General features: G+C 39.6%; 1 protein-coding gene across 1 annotated transcript in view; it reads left to right on the top strand.

Annotated features, from left to right (window-relative positions):
* Positions 1 to 17,784, top strand: part of MYO3A (myosin IIIA) — a 104,493-nt gene extending 86,709 nt beyond the window's left edge. Inside the window, exons 30-35 of the mRNA XM_059869732.1 lie at positions 573 to 1,482; positions 2,143 to 2,281; positions 11,073 to 11,182; positions 13,707 to 13,747; positions 15,459 to 15,599; positions 17,471 to 17,784. Coding sequence (XP_059725715.1) covers positions 573 to 1,482; positions 2,143 to 2,281; positions 11,073 to 11,182; positions 13,707 to 13,747; positions 15,459 to 15,599; positions 17,471 to 17,585 — 1,456 coding nt within the window. The 3' untranslated portion in view covers positions 17,586 to 17,784. The remainder of the gene's footprint in view (positions 1 to 572; positions 1,483 to 2,142; positions 2,282 to 11,072; positions 11,183 to 13,706; positions 13,748 to 15,458; positions 15,600 to 17,470) is intronic.
* Positions 17,785 to 19,774: the final 1,990 nt, after the last annotated feature.

The raw sequence follows: 19,774 nt of genomic DNA, 5'->3' as shown, positions 1-19,774 counted from the left end.
AGACAAGAATGAGATAGATACCTGCAATGAGGTGTTCTTGTTTTAAGATACTGTTCAAGAAAAGTAAAGGTGATGACAGAGGAAACACAGAATACCTTTAGGATTGTGTGTGTATATACATCCTTGAAATGCTAAGAGGTTTATGCCTTATGTTTTTGTTACCATTTAAAATAATTCTTTACTGTTTTATCTTATTATTTATTAATTCTTTAGTGTTTTACACAACCTAGATTCTCTTCCTGGCAATGTTCCATTAAGTTTTACAGGGATGTCCCTTTTAACTTAAGAGATGATGATGATGATAATAATATTATCCCCTTTCACTTTAAGAGATACTACTACTACTACTACTACTACTACCAATATTAATAATAATAATAATATAACAAGAGAAAACGCTATCTTTAATTCCAGATATATGCACTAAATTCATACTGCAACATAACTAAATCATGTTGCAATGTATCAAATTGTCAGTTAGTACACAAAGATCACCAAAGGTAGTTGTAAAGGTGTCTCTATTCTTCGTCTCCTTCAGCTGTAATTTTTGCCCAAAACTCTGTTCAATTCAGGGAATCACTTAGAAAGCAAGAAATTGAAAATGCAACTATTAGCAAGAAGGCAAATTATGAAGAACTTCAAGATCCTGAGGAAAGTCCAACTGAGAGTGCCCTCCCTAGAACAGAAGAAGAAGCAGCTGCCATAGCAGAGGATGAATTATCTGCTGTGGAATTCCTTGAAGCACAACTGCAGCCAGCTCAAAATTATACACTGGAAGAAGTAGCAACTGAGGAGACTCAAGATGAACCTGGTGCTGTCACTGACAGCAAGTGCTCTGGGTACACTGACACGGGGAATGGAGAGGAGCAACAGCAAACTTCTAGTGAAGGAGAGGCAGCTCCTGTGAAGCAGAACCTGGCAGTAGAAGAGGGCAGTGAAGGTGAAGAACAGGACTCTTTGGAAGAGTTACCCAGCAAATCTTCTGTCAAAACCTCAGCTGAACCTAGACCTCAGCAAGAGCAGAATAATCAAGACACAATCAGTGCAGACCGGCAAAATCAAGAATCTGCTGTGGTCCAGCCCAGGACCGACAGGGATGTGGAAAGAAACTACCTAAAGCAGGAAGCAGCAATGCCTACAGGAAGTAAAGGAATCACAAGAAAAGAGTCACTAAGAAGAGGCTCATGGAAGCAATCTGAGGCAGAAAAGCAAGGTTCAGAAGACAAAGAGAAGGCAGCAGTAGTAATTCAGAGTAATTACCGGGGTTACAGAAGGAGAGGACAACTCAGAAAAGAAGGGAAACTACCTTGCAAAAGTCAAGAGAAAACAATAAAGGAGCCTACAGAAGCAACTCACATTCAAAATAACAATCCCCAAACAACAAAAGGTAGGGAAAGCACCAGTACAGAGGCTGAAGACTCTAAGACACTGAAGGGAGACTCAGAGAAGGAGGCTTGTGATTTGGCAGCCTTTTCACGACAGGTAAGAAGTTTGTAAGCAATGTAGGTGGAGCCTAATACTCTGAGCAGTGACAGAATGGCAAAGTTACTTTACTGACTTCTATGGCACCAAGGTTTTGCTATCTCAACTAAGAGATTTTGTGATGCGTGTTCTATGAAAATGCATATTTTGGTTTGCAAGAGAAAACAGCCTTTTCAGGAAGGAGGACAAGTCAAAGAGTACTGGCAAAAATAATGTTAATCTGATTTAAGTTAAATGCAGAAGCTTTGCCTTTCAAATGTTTGTTTACCCATCAAGGTCCCTACAATTCAGTACACTTGTGAAATGTCCCTGTAAATGAAACTAAAGCTGCTGTGCCAATGTCAGAGACTTGCACATATGCAGAGAAGTATGCCTACAGCTGTAGAAGCAATCTTGCATCAGCAAGGCCCCATCTGCCCATGTGTGTGAACCAATGAGAAGCAGCTATAGGACTGGACTGCAGTGTTGAGTTTCCTATATGTCTGTTTTTTCCCATCTTCTTTTTTTTTCAAGAAATGAGGAGGTAAATGTGGTAGGAGTGTGCACTGCAATCAGTGGAGCAATACCTTTTAAATTAATTCTCTAGTCCACTATTTTACCTTTGATTACCTTGGAACCTGTATACTTATTTCTATAATAATGTAAAAATATATTTTTCAGATATCAAAATTATCTGAAGATTACTTAGCATTGCAGCAAAAACTGAATGAAATGATATTGTCCCATCAGCTGAGACCTGTGATGATGTCCAAAGATAAGCAAGCTAATGGCCGGCTTTCTTCTCATGTTTGTCAGTCAGGTAATGTTTAACCTTACTGTTGGCAGAATTTTCATTTGTAAACAGGACTGACAAGAAGCTACCCCGGTCATGTCAGGGAACAAGTAGATGAGTTAATTCCAGCTTCTCATATTACTCTGGCTGTGTATTTTTGTACTAAGCCCCGTATCAATACGTGTCTGGAACACAGTTTCCAGATAAATACCCAGACCTCGTTGAGATTTATGTATTTACCCTTTTTTTTTTTTTTTTTGGTCTTTGTTTTCAGTGCTGCTTGGGATTGCTGAATGAATTTAGATACACAATTTCTAGGAATACTTTTATTTGGTAAAATTCCATATTGGCTCTTGTTAACTCAGTTGTCTCTCAACTGTGTGTGCTACTGGTATGCTATGGGACTATGCTTTCAAAACACAACAGGTTTTTGTGTAAATATGTAAAACCATTTACTAAAGTTTATGATATATATGCTGAGTGAATTTTTAACTATCCACAGATACAACTGAGGTTGTTCAAAACCTGTAACTCCTACCCATGTTGGTGGGTATGTTGCATGTATTGCATGTATTGTAATTGCATGTAAAGTTTTATTAATATTCAGCATCCATTTAACTCACACATTTAAGAGGGTGTGATCTCTAGAAATACACTCCAGAGTTATTTATATTCTGGTTAACATGGGCAGTGAAGGTTCCCAAAATGCAAACATGCTTGGAGCAGCATGGGTAGCAGTGGGGAAGAGTACTGGGAGAATAGAGGACATGGGATTCTTAGCAAGCAGATCATTAAGACCTGAGCTCCACCAAAAGGACCCCAAAGACCTGACTGAGCTGCTGAGATCTCTTCTGTTGGAATAGATGTAACAAGGAATTTTCTCAGTTCATGTCCTGGGCTGCAGATGTGGAAGAACTTGAGGGAAGATGAGGCAGATAACTGCTGTGTCTCCATTTGTGTGGCAGGGCTTGTGTGAGCTCACTGCACTGCCTCTGGGGAAGAGCTGGGATAAGATCTGGGACTGTTTCTCACTGCCCAGAGCTAGTTGTGCTATTTTCATTATAACATTGTGGATTCAGTTGTCATGTGTGACGAAACTTCTTTCTTTTCCCATGACTACATTGAAAAGGTCTTAAAAGTACTTCAGTCCTGCTTTGGAGTCCTCTCAAATGGGCCAGCTGCTAAAATGAGGGCTTGGTGTTTACACCTCTTAAGTGCAAAGCAGCTGCTGGTAGGTAATCTGTGTAGTTCAGCCTGTTTCCAAGACCAAAGTCTGCAAGAGAAAAGAAATGGGAAATGGAAAACTAAGGGTCATGACCTTTATTAAAGACAGAGCAAGGTTTGTGATTATCATTAATGGTCTTATATTGAGTTCTTTACTAAATACTGCTGTTTTTTTGACAAGATAAACCTGAGAAATTAAAAATGTACGCTTAGGAAAATACCTCTTGGTTCTAACACGTTTTCCAACAGAAGCTAGAGAAAAGAGATAGATAGATAGATAGAGAGAGAGAGAGAGAGAGGGAAAGGGAATATACAAGTCCTTGTTTTATCAGTTAAAAATCTCATCACTTGCATGAGTGAACCAAGTGAAAATGTACCAGTATGTTCCTACCATGCACAAAATGCAGTGAAGTCTACCCTTCACACTGCTATTCATTTAAGTAGCTTTACAGGAGATAAAAGCGTGCCAGGGCTTGTCACCTGTGCATCCAGCCCTGCCTAAAGGGGTGACCAGCCAGCCACTTCTCTTCCCTTTATCACTGAAAATGCCACGCTGCTGTAAAACCATGCGGTATCACAGTGCAGAAGCTTTCCAAGGGTAAAGTGTGCTAACCTGTCCTCTGAAAAACCTTTCTTGGTGTGGAATGTGAACTTTCTTTTTCTACACTTGAGCGTAATTCACATGACAGTCAAACTGTTTCTTTTCTAGCTATGACCAGTGCACACGATAGTGAAGACAATAAATCCACAGTTTGCCTCTAAGCCAGCTGGAAACTGGGTTGATCACAAAGCTGCATTGTCTTAAATAGATGTTTATTATAGCAAACATGATCTAACTAGATGCAGAGAATATTTAAGTAACAATATGCCTGTGTTCAGTTCATTTAAGTTGTACTGTCTGAAACATAGGAGTTACCAACATTCTGGATATCATATTTTCTTCCTCTATGCAATATAGTAAAATATCTACAAAACCCCCAAAGATTTGAGGCAAGGTCCTGCAGATGGTGATGCTAAATGAAGCAGGTAGATGAGGTGATCCACTGCCTTATTAACAGGGAGGAACCCTCCTGTCTCCTGTCTACCTGCCTACATTATGTGTTACAGTAGGATTTATACACACTCATTTACAGAAGGATATGCTTTTACTGCAGCTTTCCCTCTGTGGCTGATTTTCCTGTCCTACTGTTATGAAAGCAGGGATTGTTGAGCTTTAGGAGTTCTTTAAATCATGTGGTATTTACCTATTTGTAATTACATCAGTCATTTACATTTATTTACACTTTTTCATCAGCTTCACTAGTTATATATGTTGTTTTCCAGAATGAATTGCACGTGAATTGTATTTTATAGCTAGATAGGAGAGCTTGGCTGCCTTTGTCTGGGAGTAGGTGGCCATTGTGCAGTAACACAATTTACCACTTCCTCTGATACAATATTTTACTACATCTGCTACCCATAGAAGGGGAGGAACTGAGGGGACAGCTGATGGCATACTGTGACAAATGTTCACATTTTTTAAATGGTTTGTTTGTTTTCAACAAAAGTGCAATGCTTGCAGTTCAAAGAACATCTGAGCAAAAGATTAATTTAATCTTAAATCCACAAGGTTAAGTTGTTCTTAAATGAGTTTCTTCATTTTTATAAAATGCAGAAAGCAATCTGCACAAGGTTCCTGGAAAAAACGAAATTCCCCGTGGCTAGAATCTCTGAGTAGGTTATATTTACTTCTTACATGCTTTCAGCCAAATGTAATGGCTGCACCCCAGAACTGCACCCTTGGACTGCTAGTGAGCCTTAGGTTGCTGTGGTGTCAGAACAGATGCACAAATGGCTGCTGTCAAGTTTTTTGAGATCAAAGCCTGAAGTGAGGGCAATTCGATCATTATGGGAGGAATTTTTTTTCTTTTTTTTTTCCAGATGAATCATAGTGCTCATCCCTCTACTTATTAAATGACAGTTCAAGTACAAAATCTCAGGAAGAGAATTTTCTATATTTAGAATGAAATTGACATGGTATGAGGAACCCCGATGCAGCTGAGGACATTTTCAACTAAATGAGGCAATAAGACAAGCAGGGTTTTCATCCAGGATTCCTCCTGCTGTAGGCTGTCAAAGCATTATTTACAGGAATTTAATGGGCAGGCTTTGCAAGGAAAAGGGAGCATGTGTAGCACTGGGTGAGAAGAGCAGTATTCACCAGCCAGATTTCCTTCCTTGCAAGTGAGTAGTCAGCCAGGGAACCCTGAGACATGATACTGGAGAAAAATACTGGCTCTCAGCTACAGGAGTGGTCCTTTGGGCACCACACAGCCAGGATGTAGAAGGTCTGTGTTGGGAGTTGCTCAGATCCATGGCAGAGCACAGGATCTGGGAGGGTGTAGAAGTGGAATACAGCCATTTCCATTAAATAATCCTCTCTTAAAAAGCATTAATCCCAAGTCACCAGACTTGGAGAAATGAGAGGTGATGGAGCAAGTCCAGAGAAGGGCAACAAAGCTGGTGAAGGGTCTGGAGCACAAGTGCAAGAAGGACCAGCTGAGGGAGTTTAGCCTGGAGAAGAGGAGGCTCAGGGGTGACCTTATTGCTCTCTACAACTGCCTGACAGGAGGGTGCAGCCAGGTGGGGGCTGGGCTCTTCTCCCTGGCAGCTGGAGACAGGGTGAAAGGACATGGCTTCCAGCTGCGCCAGGGGAGGTGCAGGCTGGACTCCAGGAGGGATTTCTTCACTGAAAGGGTTGCTAAGCATTGGAATGGATTTCCCAGGGAAGTGGTGGAGTCACCATCCTTGGAGGTGCTTAAGAAACAGCTGGATATGGTACTTCATGCCATGGTCTACCTGGTCAAGGCTGGACTTTTTATCTTAGAGGTCTTTTCCAATATTTATTATTCTGTCATTCTGCATTAGTGTCAGCCAGAGACTGAAACTGCTTCTCTCAGTGGGGCTGTGGGACTTAGGTGTGAGAGATCGAACACTGCCAACCTCTGCTGTACACAATCTGAAAGTTCTCAGTCTCCTGTAGTTTCTACTTCTAGGTCTGTGTCAGAGTAATCCTTCTGTTTTTTTCCAGATTGCTAAGAATTTGCAGCCATCAGCTGTAATTTCCAAATCTGGCTGTGTTAAACATCCCATGAATTAAAAATACCTAAAAGTTACTAACCAGAATGTTGAAGAGCAGTGCTTTTCTCAGTGCAAATCCCAAATTTGAGTAGTTGCATCCTCATGCTGTGTACAATTAGAACAGTAAAAAGGCATGCACATAAATGTTGTAAGCAGTAATAACTATTAGCTTCTCATGATCAAGTCCTGGAATTCTAGTTGCTGTATTTCCGTTTTTATGGATTACTCTCAACTCCCTCTACAAAACCTATACAATTACTGCTTTTCTTTTTGTTTTCCTTCCTGCTTAATTCTGAGCCTGGCTTTATACTTCTGTCTCCCTAAGATGTGGAACAGCTCTAAACCAAGCATGTAACATTTCACTTAAATGATGTGAAGATGGCTTTGTCTGTTTCTCCAGGTAGCTTAATAAATAGAGACCTTTGGTCCCTTAGATATTTATCACAGCTGTAACCACTATTTCTCCACTCTTCAGTATGAAATCTGTTGTAAGTCATAGTTAATTTACATTAGCCTCCACAGATGTTGATTCCTCGAGATTGCTGTCTTCCAAGCTTATCATTGTATGTCTACATACAATGTCTAACTACAGACAGTTCAACCTAAAGGGCTGTTGATACTGACTCATCTTTATTCAAACATTTTTTGCTCATCCTTGAACTTTTCAAGCACATGCAGCTCTCCTCAGTTCATGCAGTTTGTGCTCGTGTTCAGGATACACATACATATTGTTCACACATTTCAGCCTATTTGGAGCTTTCAGTGAGTGCTGAATATGAAAGTATTAATTTTTTGTAGAATTGAGTGTGTGTGCAACTTAGGTAGGAACGTTTGTGGTAGTGCTAAATGAGCTAGCTGAGATACTGAGGTGAATAAAGATTTTTTTCTTAGATTTACTTAACCTTCTTGAATGTTATCTTGCAGCCACACTGTTCACATGCCTTTCCTGACCCTTAACTCTGTATTTCATTTATTCTCATGGAGAAGAACTTCAACTTTTTTATCATCACTGGTTTAACTTTTTTTTCCTTTTTTTTTCTTTTTTTTCTTTTTTGACTAACCAAGTACTAACTTGATACACTTGGGAAGTCTGAGGAGGAAAATCCCCCAATTTCAACCTGTTATTCCATCTGTCTTCCTTCTGATAAACCTTTCGGGAATGTCTGTGTCACATCAAAGTTTCCAGTTTCTCCTAAGGGGTGTGCTCCTAAGGGGTGTGTCCCAGCACTGACAGCACCTCTTCAGGTCAATACAACAGCAAGGTGTGGGCTGGCAGAAGAGATGGGAGCCTCAGCACAGCCCAGTCCTTAGCTCTGCTGTGCTGATGACTAACTAGGATGTAGTCTTAAGTCTCCATGTAGCTTTGTGCATTCCATTTACCCTTCCAGTAGGACAGGGGTGGTAGTGCCAGCCTGGCACTTCCAAAGCACTTCAGCAGCTACTGTGGGAATGGTTTTTGTACAGGTTTTGTAAAATATCAATTTAAATGACTGTTAGAGGGGGAACATTGGTTTTCCTTTGGCATAGAAAGCACGTGGCCAGATCTTGCTAAAGATACTTAAAGTCTTAAAGGAAAATAAGCTACAAGAGACTTTACCATGGAGAGACTGGACTTCAATAAAAACCTTTTCTTTGTAATGGAACACAGAAGCAACATAATTGCCCTGTTAATAAGAGAATCATTTCACTCCACCTTTCTGCTTCATTGCCTGCTGCAGAAAGGTACAGGCCATCAGGAAAACAAGTCCATCAAACTCACCATTTATCACACTTGGGTATTTAATTTACACCCCCAACTTTTAATTTTACTAAGTAAATTATTTCTGTATTTATCAGAAACTAATGAAAAAGTAAATTTTACTTTGTATTATCCAATGCAAGTAACTACCACATCTGCTGAATTTCAGTAGCAGTGAACATGCAAATCTAAGTGCAAAAGGAACTCACAGCTTCACTTTCTGGTGAAACAAAGAAAGCAAAACCTTACTGTGTAATTTGCAGGCAAAACTCAGAAATGCATTTTCAGTCCTATATTCAGTTTTAAAAAGGAATGATGGAAGTCCAAGCTTAGAAGTTTGCCTGCCCTGACGTGGTATTTCTTTCTCCTCAGTTCTTTTGCACGGCTTACACATATGTACAACACAAGAGCTGAGATTAAAAGCTTTTTTACTGAAACCTTTATCAGTGTCAAAATGGTATTTTTTGAATGTATAAAGCAATCTTCTTTGCAGACCACACACACGAGAAGTATACAAGTAATTTCAGTTGGAATAATTGTAATCTAGAATAGAATAATGCTTTATCTGTTTGACATTGATGAATTAAATAATGTAACAGCATACACAGTGATGAATTCTTAGGGGACAGTAAAAAATCTTTGGGCACAATGAGAACCTTTTCATTGGGATTTTCCTAGAGCCCCCAAATTAGCTTCATTTCTTTTTTCAGATTTTCATGCAGTCATGATCTCTGACAAAATTTTATAATGTCCTACAGACAGGGAGTTAGGTGTTTCTATTCAACAGCAATGAATTTGAAGGGATTTTTTTAAGGTAGTATTTCCACTTTGGATTCCTGTTGTGTTAAAAAATAAAATAGGGAAGATATGCCTCTTCTCTCAAACAAATGGAAAGTCAGGTAACTCCAGGTGGCCCATTTGAAATACAGCAGGGTGGCAACAACCCACATTAAGAGCCCAGTCAAGCCTGCTGTACCTATTGAAATCAAGGAATCTCACTTATATTTAATACAGGCTACTGAAATGAATTTATTTCTAAAATTCATTGTTTAACATGTATTATCTGTAACCTGGCTTAGAAAAATGTCATTGTTCTCTTAGGTGCAAAATGTTAAAAAGATACTTGTTCATTCATTACAGAAGAAGCAGTCTGCATTTCAGATAAGAAACTAAAACAATAAATGTAATCATTATCCAAATACAATTTAAATTAACGTTATTCATCCTGGCTTCTCTGTATACCCATGACCTTTACAAGCCTTTATTTATCACACTTAACAAAAAACTTAAACAGCTAATTTTGCAGGAGTCAACACTGATGTATTACTGATCATTTCTCATTTTAAATTATTGTGCTACCTTACCCTTAATTAAAAATATATCTGCTGTACATGGGAGAGTTTTTATTTCTGTCATGTAAAAGGGTTTTTGATGGTCATAGGGGAACAAAATGGTGTTGAAGTCACTTCGTGTGGAAGTTGATTGTATCAGCAAAACACATTTTAGTAATTCACTGGGATCTAGATCCCCATTCCAACCTCACACCATATTCATTTATGAATGAGGAGATGTTTTTTCTCCTGGACTGTCCTTAGTATATCTGTGATGGGATAAGGACAAGATCAAACCTCACTGGATAATGCAAGATACCTTAGACACTCTGTTTGTGCTGTGACTTCCTTCACCACCCCATGACCCATCTCTGCCATTGGTGTTCTGCTGCTGTGCATGCCCCTTCTCCTTCATCATGAAGGAATTGCTGTTGCTGGTAACATTTCCTGTAGCTGAAGGGAAGGAGACCAGGCTCACCAGACTGTACATTTGTGGTCTCTTGTCCCTCCAGGGCCAGTTCTGTGGTCTCCCAGGCATTAGGAATCCTGCACTCAGTGTTGTCTCTGTGGCAATGAACCCAAGCACTGTCAGAATTGCATATAGATTTTCAACAAGCAAATACCCAAGATATTTTTCTAGTTCTCTATGTGCCAGCCAATGTAATCTGCAAGTCAGTGTCTAACTCTGAATTGGGAGACTGCCAGGGGACAGTAGTTCCATTATTGTTAAAATCTTGATTTAATTTCTATTAGAGTGAAGGCATTTTTCACATGTTTGTCCAAAGTTTTTTGTAGAAACAGAGACCAGAATTTGAGTACACTAACATGGACTACATAGGATGTGATGGACATGGTCATGCTGTGTTGCCCAGTGGCAACACATGATTTGGCTTGAAATGAAAAGCCTCAGCAGGACACCTGGAGGAAAATCTTCACTGTGATAATGTAGAGAACAACCTCTGAAACAGAGACCTAATGCTAGTTCCCTCATTCAGCACCTTAAAGATTGACTTGAGTCTGAAAAAAAACATCACCCATGCCACACAGGTCCCCATTACAAGGCAATGTCCTCACAGTAGCCATTACCCTTCAGAGCCCTTTTCTGAATGTGGAGCATCAGCCCTTTTCAGAAGAACAGGCCTGTGCCAGGCAGACCTCTGGGCCGTTCCAGCCTGGCATTCATTATTATGTGGCATTTGTACCTGTGGGCAGTCAGGACTCAAATGGATAAACCCATTCTCTGCTGATGAAAATGTCCAAACCAGTTGCTTACTTGAATTACTGAAAGCAGTAAAAGTGGCTGTGTGGATTTTTTATTCCTTTTGGTGAAATTCTCTCCTGGTTTTTTTCAAAGGCCTCCAGTTCTGTGAAGAAATAAGCATTGCTGTGTTCTGCTTTTTTACAGCTGTGGCCAAAGTAGAAGACTCTCGCCCAATGCAGAGACCCCCTAGAAGGCCACGGAAGCCCAAGACATTAAATAATCCAGAAGACTCCACCTACTACACTCTAATACATGTGAGTTTAAGAAGCTTTTCTGGGCTAAAACTGCCAGATAATTCCCACCTAAACTACCTTTCTAATTGCCCAATTCCCATTATTCTTTTCTAATGCAGCATAAAACCTGCATCCTGCTGAAAGGAGGCAGGCCACAAACTTTAATTTCAAATGAGACTTGAAATGGAAGTACAGAGCTCCCCAGACTAGGGAGCTATGTCAGACTAGCATTTACTTTTGAACCTAAACACACTTTCATTATGGGCATAAGTAGCATTTGCATTTTCAATACCCAAATCAAGTGCCCTGTCTCCATCGTTTCTTTGTAAGTCACAGGAGAGAACCAGGAGAGGCACAGGTTTGTTTTGAGCTATTTTGAGCATGTAAATTAGTACTTGATCTTGCAGAGAGAGCAAATACTAAAATAAGTTGTATTAGTATGCACACTGTAACTTCCTTTACAAATGTGTCAGATTGTGATTATGAAGGCATTGGCAAATACCAACAGCTCAGGAGACTAATGGATTTGAGTGTCGCTATATATAGCCTTTGGTCCAAGTTCAGATACCGAGTGCTGCTTTCCCCTCTTGACTTCAGTGCCCTTAAACATAGGAAAAAAGGCAAGAAGGTAAGCAGAAAGAGTGAAAATGTAAAAGCAGCTCAGAAAGCACTTCCAACAAAAAAAGCAATTAAACTGATTTGCTCGAGGTGCCTGAATCTTAGTGACCTATTTTAACAGCCCGTGAGAACCCAGCTAATAAACTAACCGTAGCAATAGCTTCTCCTTTCAACAGAAGGTGTCACCAGGGCCTGTAGGGATGGTTGTGTCTGGCATACCAAAAAAGACAAACACAGCTATGTTTTATTCTGTGACTTTGAAATAACACAGCTTTGGACCGGTGATATTCTGAAAAGAAATCACATTCTTAAAAATAAATTTGCACATAAGAATAAATTTTTTTTTGTGAAAGCAGAATCGGTGAGATAAAGGACTGAAATGAAAGGCATGACAATCTGTATTCAGAAATTTTTGGGAAGCACAATTCTGAAGTAAATGCCTATTTAGGAAATTAAGACCACAAGGTCAAGAATATAGTATTTTCCTGAGAGCTAATTTGTTACATGGCCAGCTCTGTACCAGAAAACAGCCATGGCATCAGTGCAAACAAAAACTGCAGTAGTGCCAGAAGATTTTTTATCAATTTTTAACAGCAGCTTTCCAAGGTATTAATCAATATTACCTTCAATGAGTTGTATTTTCAAGAAGGTGTGAAAAAAAGAAACCTGTCTCTCTGACAGGAAGGTCACTGGTCAGGGAAAGGTCCAACTTAAGTATCTATACACTGAAGCTTAGAAAGGAGACCTACTAGTTGTTAAATTCTTAGACCTTGGGTAAGTATTTAAGCTCTAACTTTAGATGGTAGTCAGCTTTAGAGGGCAGTCAGCTTTCCCAGCTATTACGGATTTTCTACCTTATTAAAAATCTCTGTGACCTTCAGGCATTCACAGATTATTATCAAGCCCAGATCATATGAATGTGAAGAAACACAATATGAGTGCATTTTTAAAAAAACTTCTCTATCTTTTGCGAAATCAGATATTTCTCTTACATCATGCAATAGACATTAATTAGACACCTTACATTCTCACACATCTCCTTACATATCAGATGATCTGCAGGGGTATGCAGGTATAAATTAAGCCTGACAATAGCCCATTATTTATATAAGGCATTAGAATTTATTTTAGGGTATATTTCTTATAATCAGCCTATCATTTTGGAATTATATGCCATGTTGATTTGCCTGGATACCAAAGTCCATCAGGATTTCTGATTCTCAGTGACTTTACAGTCCCCAGTTCTAATACGCTTTCACTCATTTGCAAGAAACACAATTAAGACCACAATCTGCACTAAAAAAATACTGCCTTTGAAGTATCATGTGTTAGGTCCTGCAACATAGCATTGTTTTGGCTGTAGGGATAGAACTCTATTAGAGATAAGAAATTATTCACATTCCCTATAAATCTTCTCTCCTCTACATTTTTAGAAATCTCTTATCCCAAAGGTTCTTTTGTCACCTAATATATTGTTTTCAAATGGGGCCTTTGTCCATTTTATTCTGCTAAACTTGTGTGAAGACTGCATTGGCATTAATGAGAATAGGATTATGCATCTTCCCACTGCATTGCTTCTACTCATGGAAATTCTCATAGCATCACAGTAAATTTGCCTCAGTGAGATAGTATTGTCAACTGCATTAAAACAGCTATAGCTATTTGAAAGTTTTAGATCTCCTTTTTCTGTTCTGATCATCATTACTTTGGCTTTTTTTTTCACACTATGGCAACAAAGTTGGGAGCAACAATGGTAATTTCATTCGTAGTCTCAAAGGTTCTTAAAAGAGGGTTTTCTGGGACATTTGCTCATTTTCTATCATTTCTTTTACTGAAAAATATACAACACTCTCCTACCTAAAGCCAATGAATTGAATGTTTGCATAAGCTTTCCTTTTAGTATTTTAATTACTTTTTATTTTCTTAGAAATCAATACAAGATGAAAAACGGAAACCAAGAAAAGAAAGGTAATTTTTTTTTTCATTATTTCACTATTGTCACTCCAGTACTCTAGAATAGTTTTTAACTGTACTTCAACCAGGAGAATAAAGCATTGAAAAAAGAATGGTAATTTGGTGATTCACAGGAGGACATGTATACAAAGTTAAAATGCAATTTTCGTTGACTAAAATCCATTATAGAATTGAGACAAACAGTTTTCCTAAAACATGGTCCTTTACCATGGTAACACAGGCATTATAATAAGATAAGGTCCACATCAAAGATAGTTCTGACACAGAAAATAACTGAAGGTGCTTAAAATTCTAGTCAAAGCAAATGGGCAACCAGTTCTTTTTTGTCAGCAAAAATACAAAGACTGCCAAAATTTTCGCCTAAAAATATATGAGTGTCTGGAAATAGATAATAAAAAATTAAAACAATCACTATGAATAACAGCTAAAGAAGAAGTTTGAACCAGAAGTGTTTTCTTCCCAGTGTAACTAGCCTATTTTGATGGATCTCTGCAGAAAAGAAAGAAGCAATAGGTATATTCTGATATTCTGTCCTTCCGTATCTTAGATCCTTATGTCTGCTGCAGACCTGGTTTGCAGCTCCTGACATACATCATAGTTTTATTTTATTTGTGTTTCTATACTGAGGCTTTCCTGCTGCCCCCTCAGTGGCACTGCTGTGGCAGCCTGCTCATAGCTGCCAGATGAATGGGCTCTCTGCACTGGCCTCAGCTCAATACAAACTGTTGCAGAATACAAATTCTGTGGCTAAAATATGTATCTTACAGGATGTTGCATGACATCACATTTATAAAAATATGCTCACAGCACTGAGCTTTATTCAAGCACAGTTTAAATTGCACTCGATTGTGTCTCAGCTTAAAGGATTGCCCTTATGTCCACATCCCCCATGTTTGGTCTCTTTCAGCTTTTTTTCTCATGTCATTTGGATCCTAAAAAAATGTCATGCCTATTGACTCCAGTCTAGGGGGAAAAAAAACCTAACACACCAAAATCTAGTGTTTTCTCTCATTTGCCTCAGTTAGGTTTCACTCATCTTAAATCTAGTTTACCAGTTCCCTGACTGCATCTTCTCTCATGTGCTGACTCTGTATTAGTGGAACATAGCAAGTGAAATCAATTAATTACTTCTGGTTTATAACAACGTGAGGATTGAATTCTGAACTCCTCTATTCAGTTTCTTTTTGGATATTATTTCTTTCCTTAGCCATTCTAAAATGGATGTTGGGATTGATTTTTTTCTGTATGTATAATACCCTGGATAGTATTCACCTAACAAAATAAGAGATATCTGCATTATTGACACCCATATCTGAACTAGTTGCTTTACATTGTCTTCTTGTATTCAGAGAAAAACTAGTCATATTTAGGGAAATTATTAATCTCTTGCTCAAAGAGGTATCTAAAATAGACCAGATTAATTATACCATAAAAATGCCTCTCCACTGAGTCTAATGGAAAACCCCAAAAAATTTCAGTTATGTCTCCTTTATGAATATATAAAAGTATTTAGCATTTCAAAATTCTCAATATCTATGTTGAACAGCAGCCACACTTCACAGACTGATTTTTTGTGCCTATATATATTTTTCCTTAGATCCTCAACACATAAACAGAATAATGATATTTGGCTGCCTTGGGTTTGTATGCTGAAAACAATATCAAAAATTGAAACTGTTAACTTAGTGTTCTTATTTATTGACAGTCTGAGCAAAGTGCTAGATTTAGATATCTACTACCAAGAAATTTCATCTACTGACTCCAGCTCCAAGGACAGCAGTACTACCACAAGAAGGAAGAGATACCCAATTGAGCGCAGGACTTCCATTTTACGAGCTACTGAGCGGTAATTCGTACAAAATAGTAATAGGAAAAAATAAATATTATCCCTGTTGACATATTCAAAATATTCATAAAAAGAAATGCACTTTCAAATTACACATAAATCTATCATTTGAGACATGAAATTTTGCCGAACTGTCTTGCAAAACATTTAGCTAAAATTTCCCATCTCAAAATGGGAATATCTGACCTATGCCCCATGCAAGAGGGATAAATTCCAGTTTGATTGCTGTTCAGCCTACCTGCCAGTTTTTGGTTTCACAAGGGCTGTATGGACAGACATTCTACATCTCTGATCTAAAATAAAATTAAACTGAAGCAGAACTGGAAAACTGTATTTCTGGTTAGGTTTTAAATGGAGTGGATGTGCACCAGACTTCCTGCATGTTTTCTGCAGGTAGGACTCCAGCTTGACTGCCTCCTTCTCCTGCTGTCCTGTAGCAGCACAGGTGTCTGTAGCCTGCATGCACCTCACCAAGGTGGACAGCAGGGAGAAAAACTCCAAAGGGAGGGTTTGCTCAACCTCCTCTCTTCCCACATAGACTTCAATAGAGGGTGACCACTGCCAGGCTAAGGAAATTCATATTCTCACTCTTGCCAATGCACTCAACAAACACTACATATGCAAACACACATCTGTGTATCTTAACATGTTTGTATCTTCTTGCATGTCCCTAAATGTAAGAAAAGCTTGAAAAACTATCTAGGTCAAAGTCTTAAGGGAAATGCTAAGCCTGAGATGAGCACTGAATTTGAAAATGCATCTGTAATAATAGAGGAAATGTTTGTAAAACATTCAGAATGTAGAATGTTTTGTGCACCTTACATATTTCATTTTTGGGCTTTTTTTTCACATAGGATCTAAATTAGTTTCAGGAAAGTGAAGACATGTAATTAAAAGTAATAATATCAGGGAATTACCATATAGTTTACAACCATGAGAAAATGTTGCATTTCTAAGGTGGTTAATTACATCAAATCTGTCACCTTGAGGTCTGGTTTAGGTGAGCAAAAGTTTTGCTACTGAGCTTGCTAAAACTAATTTCTTATCCTTTACTGTTTCCTGTTCTAATTGCAGCCTAAGTAGCCATAGTGAAACAAAATAGGTGTAACTTCTAAATTTACAGTTACCTCAGAGGGCAGATGAATGCAATTAATAAACATTTCTGCACTTCAGTATCTCTTGAATAGGATCACCAGGATATAAAGACTGTACAGCCATTCCAAACTACTTCAAGAAGTGAAGCATTGAGTTCTTTGTGCTTAGCAGTTTACCTTTGACATTGGTATAGGACCAGTAGTGGGGGCACCTTAAGTTTAGAACACTACAAATTTTTGTAGTTATTTTAGAGTAATTTACTTTTTAAATAACTGTCTTTTATTTTGAATCTTGCTCCATGGTAACAGCTGATGCCACAGCACTAGTCCAGCCTGTCAGAGGTGGCATCCAAAATGCATCTTGCCATCTGAAAATAAAATGAAATGAGATGGATGCTTACAGTGAACTCCAAAGGCAGGTTAAATACAGAGCAAACAAATTTAAGCCAACTGAAAATCTGGTGCAGTAACCATCAGGCAAATGCTACTGCAAAGCATCCCCATGCTCTCAACATTTTTATGTCCTTTTATTATGTCCCCTTCATAGGAGAACATGTTGTTCTTCTGTGTTCATCTGCTTCTAGCATATAATGTGTTTGTTCCAAGGTGCCTGTTTTGTGCAGCACAGGAAGAGGCCTAGCAAAGTCAGCTGATTTTTTTTCTTTCTCCTTTTATTTTTCCCCCACAAGGGTGGAGGTTAAGCAGTCGATTAGGAGTGTTTGCCAAGGTAAATGTTTTGACTTTAATTTCTAAAACACTTCTGTGCTTAATCCCTAGGTCGAGGCTTGCAGAAAGACCCCTGGAAGAGAGCAAAGCCGAAGATAATCCCTATGACTACAGACGACTGCTGCGGAAGACCTCACAGCGCCGGCGCCTTATCCAGCAGTTCTAGCTGCTGCTGCTGCTCCTGCTGCCATTTGGCTTTTATTAGCATGATTTTTTTTATCATTTTATACCATGTGTTTCCTTTTTTTTTTTTTTTTTTAATCTCCAATGTTTCAAGTTTATGTGTGTGTTCATGTGGTTATGAATTACTTTGGTTTATAGCCCAACACCATTGCAAAGGGACACTGTCAGTCACATATCCTATTCTTCCCTAAAAAAAAAATCAGCTTTCCTTCATGTACCATTGCTACAACTAAAATTATTAAACAGCTTAAGTCTTGTTTACTTTCTTCAGTGCATATTTTTTTCCCATTCCATCAGTCTCACCCAGTCAAAAAATTAATTTACTTTATAGTTCCCTAGTTAAGCTTTCTAATTTCCATACTCAACTTCAGAAAACCTTAGTTATTGTTTCTAATAAATTGTGTTACAGGAAAAAAAAAATTACAAGAGCACCATGGGGGAATTTCTGCTTATTTTAGTTTACATTGCTTAAATTTTGGGATGACCTGTTTGTGGCAAGTGTCCCTATAATGAAAATGTATACGATTAACTGGATAGCATACTATGACAATTTATTTCATTATTGACTTTACTGTAAAGCTAGTAGCCAGTTTTAAAGGTCAATTTTGTGTGTATAATCTTTATGTTGGAAATGTCCATTTATGGGAAGTATATCAAGCCCTCTCCTCTGCCTCTGAGCTTTGTGACTAAGTGATGAACTTCTAAATCATGTTTGCTTTGTTCTCATTTGCATTAGATTTTTAGGAATCTTAATCTCTGGGGTACAAAGAAAGGAATAGAAATACACTCTCTGGTTGCTTGCTACTGAAATGTAATGATCATTCTTAATCAGTTCCACTAGAAATTAAATGAAAATAAAACCAATAGCCCCAGCGTTCAAATTTCCCCCTGATTCCATATTCAAAAGACCTTATTTCACAGAAACCACACAGATAATTGCAGCGCTTCCTTTCAGGATTCATAATTGCGTGTTCCCAGCTGCAAAGCAAGAGAAGGCAAATTTCATGATGCCAGCATAAAGGCCTGATCCTACTCGGTTCCTTAGCTCTCCTAAATGTGACAATTGGCGGCAGCAGTCAGCCACGGGGACTGGGTTTTGGCCTTTTCCCCAGAGACAGATACCCATCACTTCCTGATCTGTAACTAGTTACAAGGCTGTGCACCGGATTAAAATGTAATGCAATGTAAAATTTGCTATAAATTGTTAAAATTTTGAAATCTGTTCTAAAGTTGCTTTGTCATGTATTAATAAAACGGTAAATAAAAATGTACAAAGCACTGATACGGTTGTGTCTGAATTACACCCAGAACCAACAAAACACTGTGGACTGGGGCATGAGTGAGCAAGGCAGGGAAGGGCTCGCACAGTCTCTGGCCGCGGCAAGCTGGAGTTATTGTCTACGTGCAAGCCAGTGTGATGCTGCAACTGGAACAGACTGTAATTTCACACGAAGAGATGCCTGGACTGGTTTTCTTCTGCTTTCCCACCACAGCAGTGTTTTAAAGCATTGAGCCATTTCTGTGAGGTCTCATGGTGGGCACTCCTCATAACCATGTGGGTGCCTACAAAAAGCAGAGAGATGCCCCGGGCTGAACACAGGGCCTGGCTGCGAGCAGCGTGGGGACCCTGCGTGCCCAGCTGTCTCGGCAGAGCCACATTCTCACCTGCTGTGGTCCGCCTGCCTCCCACCAAGGCCAGGGCTCGAAATCCCTCCTGTGCCAGAGGAGAGGCAGCCGCGGCAGGGAAACGCTCCCGCGAAGACCCGGCTGGGTGGAAAAGGGAGGTTTGGCTGCCTTCAGAGACGTCGTGAAGGGAATAGGAACAGTTGTTCTCGTGCTCTTCCCGTCTGGCCGCCGGGCCCTCTGCCTCCTCGGGGCTGGAGCCAGGATGGTGGTGCCACCAGGGTCCCCAAGCCGGAATGTCGTAGGAAGCCCCCGGGAGCGCCCCGGGGCTCCAAGGACACGCGGGGACAGCCGCAGCATCGCGCGGGGCTCCTCCAGCACGTCCGTACGAGCGAGGACGCGCCGGCCTGTCCAGCAGCAGGAGGGACAGCGGGAGCCCAGCCCTCTGCGGGCCCTCCACAGCGCCTTTTCCGCGGCGGCCCGGCCCGACGGGGCTCCCGACGGGGCTCCCGCCGGTGGCTGTGGGCCGGGTCGATGGGACGGCGGGAG

Source organism: Haemorhous mexicanus, chromosome 1, assembly GCF_027477595.1.
Source record: "Haemorhous mexicanus isolate bHaeMex1 chromosome 1, bHaeMex1.pri, whole genome shotgun sequence".
Classification (NCBI taxonomy): Eukaryota; Metazoa; Chordata; class Aves; order Passeriformes; family Fringillidae; genus Haemorhous; species Haemorhous mexicanus.
Note: the sequence above shows the minus strand (reverse complement) of the source record. Positions and strands in the feature narration are given on the sequence as shown.